The 19,243-nt window shown below is 41.1% G+C and overlaps 1 protein-coding gene across 3 annotated transcripts in view; it reads right to left on the bottom strand.

The window, feature by feature from the left end:
- Positions 1–19,243, bottom strand: part of OSBPL2 (oxysterol binding protein like 2) — a 68,931-nt gene that overhangs the window by 7,147 nt on the left and 42,541 nt on the right. For all 3 annotated transcript variants that reach the window (XM_053394443.1, XM_053394445.1, XM_053394444.1), the window contains 8 exons: positions 9,775–9,910; positions 8,430–8,505; positions 7,434–7,568; positions 6,623–6,720; positions 4,503–4,685; positions 2,248–2,355; positions 775–864; positions 37–160 (listed from right to left, as the gene is read on the bottom strand). In XM_053394443.1, coding sequence (XP_053250418.1) covers positions 37–160; positions 775–864; positions 2,248–2,355; positions 4,503–4,685; positions 6,623–6,720; positions 7,434–7,568; positions 8,430–8,505; positions 9,775–9,910 — 950 coding nt within the window. The remainder of the gene's footprint in view (positions 1–36; positions 161–774; positions 865–2,247; positions 2,356–4,502; positions 4,686–6,622; positions 6,721–7,433; positions 7,569–8,429; positions 8,506–9,774; positions 9,911–19,243) is intronic.

The raw sequence follows: 19,243 nt of genomic DNA, 5'->3' as shown, positions 1-19,243 counted from the left end.
TCCTCCTCCTGCCATCACAACATCAACAAACATTACCGGCTTTGGTTTCCTCTGGTCACCACCTCTCCTCTCGTTCTTCTTGTAGTTTTCGTAAGTGGAAGGATCAACACACCACAAACATTCTGTCCATTTGCCATAGATCACTGCAAGTTTCTTCTTACTGTTTATTTTGAAAAATAATAACACTGAACATAACTAAAGCCCAGACTGTATTTAGTTCAGACCAATCTATGAGCAGAACTGCATGTTACTCTCAGCAAGGAGTTGCTGCTAAAAATGACACCCTATTGAGCTCACTGTTGCTCCTCTGTAACATGGAAGATGAGTCACTTGCATCTCAATATCATCAAAAAGTGTATTTATCCTTCCCACCATCAGAAGGCAACAAATGGGGTGTGTGGAAATGAACAATATGACACCACCAGGACACAGGAAGTGATCAAAACAATTGCAGGGGAAAGAGAGCAATACGAGGGTGTGTTTTTTGTAGAGTTCAACTTGAACTTCCACTCTAAGATTATATCTTCTGGTAAAATAAAATAAGGGAAGGGAATATTGCAGGTTTACTAAGCAACCTTATATTTACATTTTCCGCCCAGGATGTCAGTAACATCTTCTTCAAACAGATGTTTATTACAGAAGCTTGATTTACATCAGCTTCTGTGGCCAGGTATGTCTGCATACTCCCTCTCAAATTTTCCTCTAGCCGAGCTCAAACTAGAGTAGGGCAACTGTGCTCAATCCCTGAACACGTAAACAAGCACATAGACTTACTTTTTGTCCTGAATGTAGCCCTCTATTCTGTGAAGCTCTTTCCCAAACAGACCGCATGGTTTAAAGTGAAGGATACATTTATCTCCAGTACTGCAAAAGGAAAACAAAGTGTAATTAACAGATTAATTCCTTGGTGTTGAATCCTCACAAAGTTCTTCTAAAAGCCTTCTGCCTGACACCAACACGATTTCGGTAGTCACTGTGTTGGGATCACTACAACCACACATGCAGAGTTTCAACAACAGGTTTAAGATACAACGTGATGCTGTACAAGTAAAAAGGAAAGGGGAAGGATGGAAAGGTATGCATGTACAAGAGGGATTGTGGCTGCTGTCTTGTGAAAAATGGCAACAGATTTCCATTGCTCCCCCTCGGCATGAATTTCAACTCCATGACATTTAAGTCATCGTCTGAAGGTTTGGTACAAGAGCTGTTAAATGGGAAATATAAGCAAAGAAGACTGCACCAAAGATTCAGGAAGCTTTAAAACAGGGTCTGGGCGCCACATTCTCCTTTGGCCAACTCTCTGGGGGCTGCATGCCAGCGGTGGGTGTGGTCACCCCATACTTTCTCTCACACCTACACACTGGACACACCAACAACACAAGCTGCTCCTCGGAAGATCCATGCACATTAGCCAAGGAAGGCAAGGTCCTTTCGGCTCATCAAATGGTCCATCTCACAATGGTATAGGGGATGATCTGCTTCCTCATTAGGGCACTGGGCTCCACCCTTCCCAGTGCTAGGTTAATTTTTATTTTTTTACCCACTGCTGCAAAAGTCAGCGGCATCGTGGGGGCCTAGAACTATTTGCTTGAGAGGTTGGACCCCACATAAAAATCCATACAGGCAAAATTGTCAAGGAGGTAATGCTCAGAAAAAAATTTCCAGCAGAAGCAGATCACATACACGGACCTCCAAATTAGCAACAAATCTTTCAAACACAGGAACATCTCTACCAAACACAAAGGAGATAATAGTGCACACCCATTCAAATCATTATCACTTAACTGCTCCCCAAGTGACCAGAAGAAAACTGGACTTCATTACAATTGTGCCACTTAATGGAGCTGGAAGTATTTTATTTTAATTCATTAATCTATACATACTGTAAGATAGGAGTACAGTGGTACCTCGGGTTAAGAACTTAATTCGTTCCGGAGGTCCGTTCTTAACCTGAAACTGTTCTTAACCTGAGGTACCACTTTAGCTAATGGGGCCTCCTGCTGCTGCCGCACTGCTAGAGCACGATTTCTGTTCTCATCCTGAAGCAAAGTTCTTAACCTGAAGCACTATTACTGGGTTAGCGGAGTTTGTAACCTGAAGCGTATGTAACCTGAAACGTATGTAACCAGAGGTACCACTGTACTCTGTTCCACTTTCCAGTTTTTAAATGACACATAGTGGCAAAAATTGAGTTCCGTGAAGGTAAAGAGTTGGGAATACAAATGAAATAAATTAAATAAAGGATACCTGTGATTTATAATTTCTACTGTTCCATACTGTTCTATCCAGAGATGGCCAATAATTACATTATGTACACAGCAAGTAGGATTAGTCCATGTGTAAGCTTCATTATGTCTGTGGGGGAGAGAAGAAAGGCCAATCAGATACCAGGGACACTAAAAGCAGAGAATCTGAAAAGAGAATCCAAGTGCTCCAGATCATTTTCCAATGAACAGCTCCTGTTTTTGTAGCAGTCTCTGCAATGTTCACCCTCAGTCATTGTAACTGTGCAATGTTCTGAACAGATGGAAGGCGAATAAGCAATTGAATGAAAGAAAAGAGGCTTGTTTGAAGTTACTTAATAATCTGAATATGTGGGTAGTATCTGCTGAGAGCTCATGCTAAAAGAAGCTTGAGTTAAATCAGCAGACAAAAATGATTATTTCTGCTAAGTTGTCTATCGCCGGAGTCTTGCACTTCTGTCAAATCTCTCTCTTTTCTAGTACTAAAAGCTCTTGAAGCATGTTAAATGTAATCAACATGCAATTTCACCTCTAAACATGCAGTAATTTAATTCAAGATCTCATAATTTTACACCAAGTTACATATTATGCACATAACAGCAGTTTAGATACCCATTTAGATGACAGACATCACTACTTGTGAGGACAATCAAGAGCAGGTAGGTGGCAAGGAGAAAGAATTCTTAATTCTTTCCTCCCATACCTTTCCCATTTTCAATATCTCCACCTGCAAGATTTACCCTCCTGAGTTCCGAAATGAATGTTAATTTAAAACTGTATGATTGAGGGTACAGTATGGAATGAGGAAAGGGTTAACCACCCCCTCATCACTTCCTAGTCCCTTCACTGGAAGCACCTTTTCGTAATCTAAGATGGACTCATGGGCTACTGTTACACGCATTTGTGTGTATGTGCAGCGTGGACCTTTGATACTGAGGAGTATGCCCCCAAAATGGTGCAACAACTTCATTCTGATAAACTGGCAAATTGCCTGCCCTGGGCAGGGGTGCTTTTGGTTGCAGCTTTGTCACTGGAGGCCCAGGTAGCCTCCGTGACTAGAAGCAACTTTTATCAGCTATGCCTGGTGCAATAGCTTCAATAATTCCTGGACTAGGAGAGCCTGAATGTGTGTGTGTGTGAAAGATCAATAAATATGGCTGGAATATTGATTTCAGCAACAACATACAGGTAGCATGTGAGGGTTTAAATCTGAGTATTGAATGCTTAAACTGTAAAATGTGCTCTTGAGACAAATAGATTTCTGTACAGAAATACTTGCTGTTTGGCTCTTAAGCTCGTCTATATTTTCTATTTTGACTTTAGCTATTACACAAAGTATCATTTCTAAATTCTGTTTTCCATGTATGTCAAGCATCTCAGTACAGTGGTGCCCCGCAAGACGAAATTCATTCGTTCTGCGAGTTTCTTCGTCTTGCAGGTTTTTTCGTCTTGCGAAGCACCGCTATTAGCGGATTAGCGGATAAGCGGTAATTAGCAGATAAGCGGCTTAGCGGCTATTAACGGCTTAGCGGATTAGCGGATAAGCGGCAATTAGCAGGTAAGTGGCTTAGCGGCTTTAAGAAAAAGGAAAAAACTCGCAAGAACCCGAAAAAATTTTCGTCTTGCAAGGCAAGCCCATAGAAAAATTCGTCTTGCGAAGCGGCAAAAAAATCGGAAAACCCTTTCGTCTTGCGCGTTTTTCGTTTAGCGAGGCATTCGTCTAGCGGGGTACCACTGTAGTTTATTATCTTTTGTATCCCAGCAGTGCTCAGACTTATCTGTTTGTCCTTTGTATTTTCTTATTGATATTCAACAAAGCAAACCACCAAACTGTTAAATCAATTGATGCCTATTTTGAACCAGTTGTTATCCAAGTCCAGGACAGTGATAACTTTGTGCCATCCATAATACAGCAGAGCTCTTGATCACATATCTCATAACAGTTTAAGAAGCAGAAGAATTCACTTTTTTTGTTTCAGTAAATGCCAACTGCCTAAGGGTTGAGGGGTAGGGAATGAGGCCCAAATGTTGAAGTCATGTGATTGTGTCATCATCTGCAGAAGTCTCAACCAATTCACACACTGTAATTTATGTATATGTGTTTCATCTCCTAGTACACTGCAAAAAAACCCTCAGATTACCTAAGCTCAACTACTCACAGGCCTATGCAAACCAGAGAAAGATCATAATACACTATGCATTTACATGAGACAGTTTGGAGGTCATACATAGGTAACAAGAGAAAATATATATACATACTTTAGGAGTTCCAATGTTATTGTTCCCCGTGGCTCTGCTTCTACACTCTTCCCCCAGAACTTCAGTTTAGGGTAAATTGATCCATGAAAAATGAAGTCTTGGTTTAAGCCTTCTGAATAAAAAGCACTGATAGGTGGGTGATGACTGACTTGTTCAGAAATAAACCTAAATCCTAAATCCTCCCTACAAAGAAGAAAAGGCAATGATCAGTATAAATGAGACAGAATACCAGTTCTGAATTACTGCTGTACAATCCAACTGCTCTCCCCTACAACAGCTGGAAATAACTCTGCCCCACTACCCATGTTACTTATTAGTAGATAAACCTTTTTAAGCACTGTGACCGTGAAGCAGATACTTGAGTATTAAGTACCAATATCATCACCAGCAAACTATATAATACCATTAATACAACAAGAACATGTCTACATGGGAATTTATGGCATTCTTGGTTTGGCACGTGAATATAAAACAACACAACGTACTATCACATACACACGCAAATATTTTGGGCGGTATTGCACCCTGCCAATCAGAGTTCACCAAGTGGGCCCGGCGTGACGTCCTGACATCCTGAAGAGTCAAATGCCCTCTGAACACTGAGGAGGCCAGCCCCCCTCTAAAAAACATAGGGGGCTCCAAAACTGCCTTTGCCCCTAGGAGCTGGCACATGCAAGGATTTTTGCTTGAGCAATGGGACTTTCTCCCTTATCTTTCGCGCCCAACACCAATATATGGAGCACAACAATGGATACAACCCCTTTCACCTGGTTTTCTACACCCTTCATCCATGTTTATCCACACCATCAGCTAAACAATGTAGTGCTAAAGAAGCCTGTGTGCAGTCAACATGGGGACTGGGATTTCAAAAATCCCCCACTCGAGCCCATACAGAAATTGACATTAAAGGACAGTAAAGATTCCAGTAGGAGATTATGGTGTAGTTCATAAGCAGCCCCAATAGCCTGGGGCCCTCCTGAGCACCCTCTTTTTTTAAAAAAAAAATATATTTATTAAAGTTTTAAAAGTATAACACAGACAATAACAACGAAACAACACAAAAACAAAACATAAACAATCAAACAGTAAAAAATACACAAAATTAGGATAAATCTTCTATAAATTTCATTAGCTTATTTCTTTGACCTCCTCACACCTCCCTTTTTTGTATTCTGCTTCAATTTATTATTTCAGCAAATCCTTTCCATCTTTCCCAAGTTTTTATCCATTAATTAGTAAGATAATGTGATTTAACCTTTCCTGCTTTCCATCAATAATTTATTTAACATATATTCCTTAAAGTACTTATGCAAAAGTCAGATTGTTTAATTCCAGTCTCTTTCTAGACTTCCTTAATTTACTATGTTTTTGTAAGTAGTCTTTGAATTTCTTCCAATCTTCTTCCACCAACTCTTCTCCCTGGTCTCGGATTCTGCTGGTCATTTCCGCCATTTCCATATAGTCCATCACCTTCATCTGCCATTCTTCCCAGGTGGGTAGATCTTGTGTCTTCCAATATTTTGCTATGAGTATTCTTGCTGCTGTTGTGGCATACATAAAGAAAGTTCTATCCTTCTTTGGCACCAATTGGCCGACCATGCCCAAGAGGAAGGCCTCTGGTTTCTTCAGAAAAGTATATTTAAATACCTTTTTAATTTCATTATAGATCATTTCCCAGAAGGTCTTGATCTTTGGGCATGTCCACCAAAGGTGAAAGAATGTGCCTTCAGTCTCTTTACATTTCCAACATTTATTATCAGGCAAATGATAGATTTTTGCAAGCTTGACTGGTGTCATGTACCACCTATAGATCATTTTCATTATATTCTCTCTTAAGGCATTACATGCCATAAATTTAATACCAGTGAGCACCCTCTTTATGCCTCAAGAAAATTTTCTTAACATTCAACCATATTTTGCACAATTTCTAAACAATTAGATGGCTGGTCAAACAGCATATCTGATACAGATCAGAGAGTTTTGGCTAACGTTTGAAATAGTTTACATTAACAAATATCAAGCAGACTTTACACTCCTAGAAAACCCCATTTTGTTCAAGCCAGTTGGAATGTGTATATCTCAAAGGAAAAACAAAACTCTGACAAAGTTGGTATTCTCACCTGATTAATTCGTATGTTTCTCCAAGAAGAGGGTTAAAGGGTTTGCCAGTTCTCTCCCACTGAGAGGCTACAGCAGAAACTGCAAAAGCAGCAACAGCCTGCAAAATGCATAGTGGTAAGGAATCTTAATGTAAAACAAAAGGCAATCCCAAATGGGCAATTATGATTTTTATATGCTATAATAACTTTTCCTTTACTATTCTCAAATGGTGTTTAAATGTTCCCTAAACAAAAACGACCAATTGCTTCTGGAGATGCAATCTTCTCTCTAAGCCACAGGTGAGGAACCTCTTCCAGCTGGACCTTTTGCTTCCCCAAGTGTCAAGAGTTTGATCCAATTTGACAAGTGGATGGGGCCACCAACTGGTTCATCACCTGGTGTCACCATGAATTAGGTGTGTTTAACCTCTATATTTGTAAGAGGTTTTGGTGCTGTGAGGATAGTCATGTCTAAATTATGAGTGCTAAAATTGTTGGGGTTTAATAAAGCAACAAGATCCTTTACGGGATTTTAATTTCTATACTGTTACCTCTGGGATCTGGTATTCTGCCATTTAGCTCAGTTTGTGACAGATTTACAATAATTTTGAAAAGGTGCTGCTTCTGCAATGGTTGAGTGACCTGAACATAAAACCTTTTCATGATACCTACTGCAAATTGCTAAACACTCAAATAAGCAACTTATTAGGACATTCATATAAGCTTCCTTCCTATAAGCCCCCACAACTCTCTACATAGGCAGGCAGCCAGCCATCTTAAATGCACGATGGACGGAATTTGAAGGACAGAGCTGCATAATAGCTAACATTACCTGCATTCTTTCTACCGAGTTTGAATGACTGCATGCTTTATTAATGAGGTATGTGTGTTCCATATATTCTGTTATCCGCTGGAGGAAGCTCAGGGGTTCATTGAAGGCAATGGGCATGGTTATCTTAGACAGCTCCTAAACAGTACAAGAGAAAATGCATACAATATGAATAAGAAACAAGGGCTTGAGCAACTACGATAAAATGCAGAGGCATGGTGTATAATGGAGCATGAGACATCAGCTAAAAAACACTGTCAGCCTCCTACTAAAGCAGCAGATATACAGAGAATGTGGTTAAAACAAAATTTAGAAAGCTTGCACTATCACAGTAAACGCCCCAGATGTCTTGTCATGTGTGCTAATGGCAAGAAAACACAAAAAGGTAAAAGAAATATTATTGCTAAATATCACCTGCTAGCTTGCCTCTCAATGCTGGGTAACTGTCTACATCAGGCAATTCATGGGACTGATCCACAGTAACAGACCAGTATCTTCGAGATGTGGAATTATAATCACAGATACATAAATAATGTAATGTGAAAGCATAGTCTGAGGAAATATTTCAAATGTGTGCTCAACACAGAGCATTACATTAAGGATTTAATTTGTATCAGGACTATCTACCAAATCATCACAAGAATCAGTTAAAGAAAAATATTGAAACTTAAAAAAAACAACTTTAAAAGGTGGGGAATAAGAGAGAAAAGAGGGAAAATTAGCAACTAGGACCAAAGGAGTCAAAGTGCTGCTATTTCATTTACAAAACTATCACTGCCTTCATTACGAGAACAAAGAGCAGTAATAATATTATGTATTTTTTGTACTTCAGTATGGATAACAGAACAAGCCAATTTCACTCTTTGCTTTCTGCATTGTACCACAACAGTTCTGGTACTTCTATTTTGCATCTGCAAACTTGACCTTTGCCCTCACTAAGCAATGCAAATTTTATCAAAAGCACCAGGTAAACTACACCAGTATGTGACAGTAACTCACCAGTCCAATGCATTTTTTTAAGATACTCCAGATACTGAAATCACTCCTAGTGAACATTGGTGCAGGTAATGATGTTCTGTAGAGGGGTGGGGGGAGAGAGAATAGCAGGTTAAAACCACTACTGAACTCTTTTTGGTAAAAGCATCCATCTGCAACTGTCACTTCTAAGTCCCAACAATGTAGTCCTTACTCATGCAGAACTCCAATCAATTATCCAGGATTCCAGCACTTTGTCAAAACCACACAACTTTATGATGTTGTAAGAACAATCTTCTCACTGCTTACATGCATTTTTAAATATACCCAGAGGGAAAGACAAAGAAAATGATTCTAAGATTGTGATCTTAGGTATATCTACTTGAAATGAAAGATCCATTCAAAAGAATGAGACTGACGTACAAGTAAAATAAATGCAGGTTCTAGAACTAGTATTAACCATGCAGAAGAAAGCAAGAGAAAGTCTTGACAGTGAAATTAGGCTGACAAGGTCACCTGACTGCATTAGACTAGAATATGAGCACTCTATTTGAACTAAAGCTAACAGGCAGCAATCTAACCAAGGCCACTCCAGGCCAGTTCACATGACATGGAAGCCTTGAGTACTCACTTGCTTACATATGGCAAGTAACAAGTGCCTGTACACAACCAAGTGAGTCATCCCCATTTTATTTAGTCAAGGAGATTAAACAAACATACAAAACTTCATTTTGCTGCTTTCCAAAAGATGTGACTTCCCCATCTTCAATTTATCCATAGTATTCTCAAGTGATGATGTGGGAGACAGCCTTTAAAACCAACAGTTGCTGCTAGTTTTGTTATTGCTGCTGTTGTTATAAGCTGCTTTGTTTTCCTCTTTTCAAAAATAATTAGGTCAACGTTTTAGAGAGAATTATTTTTGTTAAAAACAACAAAACAGAAATGTTTCGGGCTGCAGTACCACCCACAAGTAAGCTAGCTTCTGCTTCCCTTCCCTATCATAATTCTTAGAAGCGTTTCCTTAAGTTGTGTATATACAGTGGTACCTCCGGTTGCACACAGGATCCGTTCTGAAGCTCCGGTCGGATCCTGAGGAATTCACAACTGGAGATGCCTGTTCTGCGCATGCGCGCGGTACAGCAATTTTGCACATGACGAAACCCAGAAAAATACTTCCGGGTTTGCCACATTCGCGTCCTGAAGGATACGCAACCAGAGGTGTGCGTATCCAGAGGTACCACTGTAGATGTATTTAAGCCTCTCTTCCCAGGAAGTGGCAAGGTTGCTTAATGGATGTCCAAACAAAAGAACCTGCTATGATTTGCATGAACCAGATAGTAATTGCTGTTAGGCCTGCTTTGGAGAATACCTGTGTTTCTTGATTCCATTCTCTTGCACTGGTCCATCGCCATTGTGTCTTCCAGTTCTATTACTTTGGTGGGCATCCACATCGACTTTATGAATTGCTTCTGAAAACTCCCCTGAAGAATTATCAGAATCAAAGCCTGTGTAAATAAAGTGCAAAAATTTGTCTTTAACTAGGAACTAGTAAAGGCAAGGATGCTAAAGGCACAATCAGTTTGAATAATACAAAGCACATGTATTTCTTCAAAATGCTGGCACCTTATTTTACTAAGCTAGTACCCAACTGATTAGTGTTATAGTCACTAATGCAATTAACCCAACTGTGGGGTATGTGTGTACATGCATGGCTGGAATAACTAAATTTTATTTTACTCCAATATGAAAGAGTGTGCATTTGAAACATTCCAAGCTACCTCTTGTGCTTGATTAATCCCCCTCCCTCGTAACTACCTGTACTTCTGCCAATCAGCTACAATGGCCAGCTGGCTTACACACACAAAATATATTTTATTGGGAGGATAGTCATTCTGAGCAGAGAGCAAGCTTGGTATTCTAGAACACAGATGGGCAGTCGTTGGCCCAGAGGCTGTATGCAACCCTGCCCTTATTTGATGCAGAACCCAACATCTCCTGAAGCTGTCTCATTCTTCCTCTGTATTCCTCCCTCCACCCTTGTTTGGCCTGGCTTTTTAAAGAACCACTTCCCCCTTTCAATGTAGTTTCAGAAAAAGTTGAAGGGGCAGACTTAGGGAAAAGATGTCCCCTCCGCACATGAGCTGTCTGAGAACAAACTGGTAAGCTATATGTATTATACATAACGACTTGCTTTACTAAGAAATAAATAAATCCTCAGTATACACATTTAAGAGTAATCCCATCAACCCAATAGGGCTTAATTCTGAGTAGACTTGCACACATGTAAGCAAGGAGAGAAATGTCAAATAGTGCCCCAAGATAACAACATCATCCCTGATGTGAAGCACTTCATGTCTGCTCCACCACATCACTGTTAAAAGGAAAGTCTGGAGTTTGTAGCAATACTGCGGCTGAGATGGACATGCAACTTTCCTGATTTTGCACTGATCATATCAATATGGACTTCCTAGGGAGCCAATGTTCCTTAGAATTAATTCTGGCTCCTAAAAGTTGAGGTATTTTCCCCAACACTGTCCATGAGTGACTAAAAGTAAAGTAGCCCAGACTAATCCCAATTCTACATATATGCTGATGGGTGCTGAAATGACAGTGATTGACCAGGAACAAGACCTTCAGTGCATAGGAGACAGCTCAATGAAGATGTTGACCCAGTGTATGGCAGCTGCAAAAAGGACAAATGCCACACTAGGGATCATGGGGGGGGGGGGTAAAAATATAACTGCAAATACATAATGCCATTATGCAAAGCTATGCTGCAACGACACTTGAAATATTGTATACAATTATGGTCATCTGCCTCAAAAAGGATTTTATAGAAATGGAAAAGGTTCAGAAAAAAGGAACCAAAATGATCAAGGAGGTGGAGAATTCTCAATGAGGAACAGTTACAACATTTGGGACATAATTTCAATGAACAGTTCCACAGGGCAGGTGCCACTACCGAGAAGGCCCTCTTCCTGATTTTCTGCAACTTCCCTTCCCTCACTGAGAGAAGTGAAGCTGCAGGGAACCAGGAAAAGGGCCTTCCTGGTAGTGGCACCTGCCCTGTGGAACACCCTGCCATCAGATATCAAGGAGATAAAGAACTACACAACTTTTAGAAGACATCTGAAGGCAGCCCTATATCAGGAAATTTTTGAATGTTTGACGTTTTATTATGTTTTTATATTTTTGCTGGAAGCCACACAGAGTGACTGGGGTAACCCAGCCAGATGGGCAGATGATGATGATGATCAACTCTAAAGAGTTTAGGAAAAAGTAAAAAAGGATATGATAAAGGTGTACAATGTATGTACACAATGTGTACACAATGTGAACAAATTAGACAGCGAAGAAACACTATGTCTCTCAAAATACTAGAACTTGGGAAATCCAACGAGGCTGAATGTTGAAAGATTTGAAACAGACAAAAGGAGCTAATTCTGCACACAGTATATAGTTTAACTATAGAATGTGCTAGCACAAGAGGTAGCGGTGGTCTCCAACCTGGATGACTTTAACAGAGGATTGGACAAATTCAGGTATGAGAAAGCTACTGATGGCCGCTAGGCACAATGGCTTTGTTCTACTTACACGGTTGGAGACAGAACGCATCTGGATACCAGTTTCTGAAAAGGAAAGTGGGGAAAGTGCTCTTGCACTCAAATCCTTCTTGCAGGCTTCCCATGGGCATTTGGCTGGGCACTGTGAGAACAGGATGCTGAACTAGATGGGTGTTTGGCTTAATAAAGTAGGGCTTTTATTATGTTCTTATGATAAGACTGGATCACATGTCTAAACGTTAGTATAATCCTCCTTAGCTATCCTTTGAGCCAGGGGTCAGCAAACTTTTTCAGCAGGGGGCTGGTCCACTGTCCCTCAGACCTTGTGGGGGGCTGGACTATATTTGGGGAGGGGAATGAACAAATTCCTATGCCCCACAAATAACCCAGAGGTACATTTTATATAAAAGCACACATTCTACTCATGTAAAAACACCAGGCAGGCCCCACAAATAACCCAGAAATGCATTTTAAATAAAAGGACACATTCTACTCATGTAAAAACACACTGATACCTGGACTGTCCGCGGGCCAGATTTAGAAGGCGATTGGGCCGGATCTGGCCCCCGGGCCTTAGTTTGCCTCCCCATGAGCTATACATTAGCACTGGGTTTGGAAATAACCAAGGGTGGCATTAAAAGGAAACAATCAAAGTTTAATGCAGTATACTTCCAACCACATTTCTCAAGCTATTGTCAAAAACAACACAATTGCATCAAATCAAAAACTCAGAAATGCATTTTCCTTTTCAAATGCCTTTCTTGGCATAGAACATGTACCAATTAACCCTATTCTCTCCCCTTCCCCACTTTGCACCCCCTTCCAAGTTTAGGGAAGACTGAGATACAGGATGTCATCCTTTGTCGACAATGGACATTTGACCCTTCTAGCATTTTACCTGGAGAGAATCTGGCAACATATATAGGCATTCACTCCTAGACAGACAAATAAGCAGACTCATGTTCTCATGTAATTCTTTCATTCACTCATCTGGCAGAGAAGCATCTGTCAAAGTTGTCACTGCAGTGATAGTCAACATAGGCAGTGATCTATTAAGAAGCCAGTCTAGGCTGACTGATATATCTGCAAGCACAGTGGAAGCCTGGAATCCAGGCAGCACAAATGCAGTGTGCACTGCTAAAGTTCCAGTATGACTAGTGTCCTGTGTGCTACCAAAAAGTGAGAAGACATGCATGTGCTTTCCATTAGTATAGAGCTAAGGAATGACTTTCCTCACTAGTGGATGTCAGGAAAACATGTTTTCAGGATGCAGCTTCTGGGCCAATCTAACACCCCCCTATGATTCACACAAGAAATCCACAAGTGAGCAACCTATACAAGCTTTCAATGATGAATTTGGAAAACGGAACTATAGACATGTGCTAATACAGTTTAATGGGGACGCGGGTGGCGCTGTGGGTAAAAGCCTCAGCGCCTAGGGCTTGCCGATCGAAAGGTTGGCGGTTCGAATCCCCGCGGCGGGGTGCGCTCCCGTTGCTCGGTCCCAGCACCTGCCAACCTAGCAGTTCGAAAGCACCTCCGGGTGCAAGTAGATAAATATGGACCGCTTTCTAGCGGGAAGGTAAACGGCGTTTCCGTGTGCGGCTCTGGCTTGCCAGAGCAACGATGTCACGCTGGCCACGTGACCCGGAAGTGTCTCCGGACAGCGCTGGCCCCTGGCCTCTTAAGTGAGATGGGCGCACAACCCCAGAGTCTGTCAAGACTGGCCCGTACGGGCAGGGGTACCTTTACCTTTTACCTTTAATACAGTTTAATAGGCAAGAAGAGCAGCCACTGGAAAAGTGTGATAGAAGTGTATTATGTAGCACAGAAGATACTTTGGTCATACCTTTAGCTTGCTAGAATAAAAATGTCATGGCTCTTTACAGCACACTAGTTGAGCATAAAATGATTTGAAGGTTTGATCTGCAGGGCATAGTAGATCCTGCAAGTTCCATAGTTAAGAACCACAAGAATAGGAAATATACCTCCCCACTGACTTTATATATCAACTCATAACGTAGGGTGGGTTTGAAACAAAGCCTATAGAGGTTCTAAACACTACCCATGTCAACAGAATTACAAACCTATTCAGCATTGGTAGAGAGATCCAACCACAGAAACCAACACAAAAATTCAGCAGAACACTTCTTGTGAAATCTGGACAATAATAAAGATTAAAATATACCCCGTAATCAACTTTTTCTAAAATGTCCTTTTCAATTTCTTCCATCGTTTTGATTAATGCACTGATCTCTCTATCAAATCCAGGCAGGTTGTAATTCAACTGAACATTAGCTGGTCACGCAGAAAGTATCACACACTCACTGTGTGCTCCTTTCTTCTTGTTGTGTGGGATTGCTGCAGCTTCTAAGGGCCATTCCATTCCATGATAGAAAAATGAAGTTCACTCTTTAAAGGTGTACAGTCAACTAAAAAAACCACAGCCAACTGTAGATTCTTGATGTGTATGCCTATACAACATACACATCACAGAACACACAGAGCATATTCATGTCTTGTATTTTTAGGTGTACATTTTAAATGTAAGGTGTAAAGCTCCCTAATGACTTTATTTTAAAAACAACAACCTTGTATTGGTCTGAATAAATGCCACCCCCCCCAATAAAAATATGGCTTCTAAAAACCTTAGTGCAGCCTCTAACTGTGTAGAGAAGCTCTCATTTAAGATATCTCATTTTACAGTTGCGGCCTATGTTCAAGGGTGGCTTATATTCGGCCCAATGTGTACTGTATTTGTTTGTTACAAAAAACGAGCAGCTGCATCTCAAGAGACAGCAGCTAAAAGCTTGGTAAAGCATATGTTAACTGTTTCATCAATGCAGCATCACAGTCTTACATAAAAATTATGACACTGAAGGTTAATCCATGAGTAAGAATGTTGAGATTTGCTATGTGCACTATCATTTAGGCATTGGAAAAGGTAGCATTAGTCTTCAATAATGAACTCCTATAGCAACTGATGATTTGGGTTAGAAATCTACAGCCACGTATTGTGGGAAAGAGAGAACAAACATACTGTAAAAGTTGCCACAAAAATCACATATTGATTTGCCCTCATTTCCCTGTTGTTGTTGTTTTAAAAAGACCACAAACAACCTTACCAGCCTTTGCAAAAAACAGATTTGGGATTCAGATCATACACAGTAATTTGCTCTAAATTATAGGCCAACTCCTATAAAAGCCAGTGGTGATTGGTATCCTGCTGAAAGTCAACAGGAACTCCATTTACTCTGCAATGATTTGATAGGCCCAGGATTTGCTCTTTCAACATCCTACTTTTTTCCTGCTTACAAGAAGGGATAAGATATTTATCTGAGACAATGAGCACAGTAAGTGGAAGCTATGATACTTCAATGAAGAAATGATCCATGCCATTATGTTTGGTGGCAATACAACTACATCACTACCCAAGATTAAAGGTAAAGGTAAAGGTACCCCTGACCATTAGGTCCAGTCGCGGACGACTCTGGGGTTGCGCGTTCATCTCACTCTATAGGCCAAGGGAACCGGTGTTTGTCCGCAGACAGCTTCCGGGTCATGTGGCCAGCATGACTAAGCCGCTTCTGGTGAACCAGAGCACACACAGAAATGCTGTTTACCTTCCTGCCAGAGCAGTACCTATTTATCTACTTGCACTTGACATGCTTTTGAACTGCTAGGTGGGAAGCTGGGACCGAACAAAGGGAGCTCACCCCGTCGCGGGGATTCGAACTGCCGACCTTCCGATCGGCAAGCCCCAGTCTCTGTGGTTTAGACCACAGCGCCACCCGCACCCAAGATTAGGAGCAACCTAATAAAAAAACATATTCAATATCTTCTACTGACCACAGGGCAGAATAATCTGTTAATGAAATCGTAAGGAGCCAAATTTTCCATGTTGCTTAAGTAGGATCAGGTCGGAAGTAAGGACGTAACCTATTGGTAGTTAACACAGTACTGGGTTGTTTGCCCAGGGTCAATAAATAATATATTGTGTGATGTGCCACGTGTTTTAAAGAAATGGGGCAGGTGGTTGATATTACTAACCTATCCATGTACAGTGGTGCCCCGCAAGACGAACGCCTCGCAAGACGGAAAACCCGCTAGACGAAAGGGTTTTCCGTTTTGGAGGCGCTTCGCAAAACGAATTTCCCTATGGGCTTTCGTCTCCCCGCGCCAGCCTTCGGATGGCTGTCCTGAAGACTTGCGGTGGGAGGAGGGTTTTCCTTCCCACCGCCAACATTCAGAATGCTGTTCTGAATGTTGGCGGTGGGGAGGAAAAACCCTCCTTCCACCGCAACCCCGGGAACAGAGGAGAAGCGCTGCGCGCCTTCCCCTCTGTTCCCGTACCTGTCCTGAAGGCTTGCGGTGGGGAGAAAAGCCCTTCTCCACACCGCCAGCCTGGCAAGCGGTCTCCATAGGAACGCATTAATTGATTTTCAATGCATTCCTATGGGAAACCGTGCTTCGCAAGAAGAAAAACTCGCAAGAAGAAAAAACTTGTGGAACAAATTAATTTCGTCTTGCGAGGCACCACTGTAGTTTGCATTAGCTAGAGCCACAAGGAAAACCAATACAATCAAATGTAGTATCTGACTAGGCTTGGACTGGTTTTCACTTTGTGTGTTGTTACTTGGGTCTAGCCACCTAAAAGGGGCTCCATTTAGAAAAAGAGATAAAACATGTTTCAGACCCCATCAGAAGCACAACCCATTGATGCTACACAATGAATTACTAAGATTATAAAAGAGGTTTTCAAACTGTCCTCTTTCAAGGAATCATTTCACACAGAGTTGATTGGCAAGAACTCCTTGCATTACAATGGATTCTGGGCAGGGTGGCCAGATGAAAAAGAAGACAGGCTGCATCTGCTGAAATTATACCTTCTCAGTATCTATTGTCTCCCCACACCTGCAGTCTGGCCACCTAAGTTCTGAGGCATGTTTAAGCATGCAGAATCAGTTCACACTGAATGATGATCAGAGGCCTATTCAACCTCATGACTCTGTGTGTGTAAACTCAAAGTGTATCACAGGCTATATAGCACTTTGCTGTGATTAGCCATTGTAGGGGAAGATTGTGAGAAATGGGAAAGCTGTCTTTCAGGGATGATTGTCCACTGTTTCTGATGTTCTCAGTGAGGAACTTGAGTAAGCTTCTGAGAAATCTGGAGTTCCCTAGAATGCAGTTCAAAAAACAAAGATAAAGCATAAAGCAACACGTACTATATGGGTAAAATAAAATTTAAAGGCCTATCTTCCTTTTTTAGTGTGTGTCATATATGCTGGTGGTAGATAATGGAACCAGGGCCCTACTCTTGACAATATCAATACTAAAGTTGGGTCTAACCAACAAAATAATATTGTCTGAATACTGATTATTTATAAAAATGTTGTTTTTTAAAATTTGTCTTGTTACTTCAGAATCTAACTCTGACTGAATATATGGATCTTAAAAACCTATTTTAGAAAAAGCAAGTTTATGCTATCATAAGCATATACAAACACGGTACAATCACATCATTGTACACCTGGAAATCTATAATCTCTGCACAGGACTAACTGCTGCCATGGCTGCTCAATAGAGAATTTGGGTAATGTGGAGAAAAACACTAACCCAAACAATATCTGGATTTAGCAAGGATGTGACCAGCTCAAAAGATCATATTCACAGAATTTCTGCACACAAACAGTTTAGCTACTGCTTCACGTGTTTTAAAGCATCTGTAACATACATAAGCAATGTGAGGTGGGATCTGCTTTTTCTGCTTCAGTATACTTAAATAGATGCAAAATTAAAAGCAAAGTACAGCACCAGCACACAATGCATCTGGAACAAAACGCTGCTGGAAAAGCATTAACATATCAGCTTTACTTTTCTTTTTAATGTATAGTATTGCCCTGAGCCCTCTTAATACAGCAGGATACAAAAGCAGAAAGCCAACATAAGCTAGAGGATGGACTGTTGGACTGAGGATGTGCAGACCTCAGTTCAAATCCTGACTAAAAGCCGTGAACCTCACTTTGCATCAGTCACATACAGTCAACTAAATTACCTCAAACAACTGTTGTGAAGACAGATAGTGTAACTGTTGTGCTCAGTGTTACTGAGATGTCTGGTTTAGTTGGGATACTGTACATGCCCTGTAGACCCTCCAAGTAATTAAGCGCACGTTAGCCTAGTGCAGGGATGTCCAACACATCAATCGCAATCTACTGGTCGATCCCTGCGAGGTTTTGGTCGATCGCTGGCCCCCTTCCGGCCCCACCCCCTCTCCCTGTTCTGTAACATTATTGTTACAGAAGGGAAGCCGGAGTTTAGAAACGGAGGCTGTTATCTGGCCAGTGATCGTAAGGTTAGTGGCTGCTGCTGTTCCTCCCTCAGAAGAGCTGCAAAAAGTCCCTAACCCCCCCCCACACACACACACTTTGACCTGAGCCCCTAAAAAACGGGGGTAGATTTTGAAAGTAGATGGCCACCCCTGGCCTAGTGCAAAGTCCTTAGTGGTGTACAATGATCTCCAGATTAAGGCACCCAAATTTAGCCTCTGTGAATACACATCATTTGTGTGCAGAGTGCCCATTCAGTACACCAGTGGAGTGTGTCAGTGGAACAGAAAAACACCAGACAGTTCTTTATGCTGGTCAGTGACCAAAATAAAGTTTGATACAGACTGTTCTAGGTAGAGTCAGTGCCTTTACTGACAGTGTAATGCAGTTCGACAGCTTATAGTCTGCTCTTAGCAAGATGAGAAGTCTGTTTTCATCCTACAAAGGTAATTTATTTATTTTCCTACATTTTTAGTCCATTCTTTCTGAAGAAACTCAAGAGAGCATGTCTTGTTACATTCCCTGCTCCCCTTTATTCTCTCAGCAATCCTGGGAAGTAGTGCAAACTGCACACAGTGACTTTTGTAACTAAACCAAGCAGAATTTGAACCTCAGTTTCCCTGCTCCAAGTCCAACAGTTTATCCACCCACCATGTTTTCCCCACCACAACCTCACCAATGCAACATTTAAGATTTTTGTGACCACGCAAAGCTTATTTTTTCCTTTTCTTTCCCCTCTATTTAACTTACAAGGGGGAAAATAACCATATACTGAAACAGAGGTAACAGGTGGTGTGATCCCGTTCTATTATTTCTTGGTGCAACTGCTAAAGGTGATGTCACTCATTAATCCACACTGCTGAATCAGAGCACTCCCATAAGTGTAATTACCTAATGATAATCAGATCCCAAGGTGCCATAACACCTAATTTGGGAACAATAA

This window comes from Podarcis raffonei, chromosome 6 (genome assembly GCF_027172205.1).
Source record: "Podarcis raffonei isolate rPodRaf1 chromosome 6, rPodRaf1.pri, whole genome shotgun sequence".
NCBI classification, from domain to species: Eukaryota; Metazoa; Chordata; class Lepidosauria; order Squamata; family Lacertidae; genus Podarcis; species Podarcis raffonei.
The sequence above is the reverse complement of the archived record's forward strand: the minus strand, read 5'-3'. Positions and strand labels throughout refer to the sequence as shown.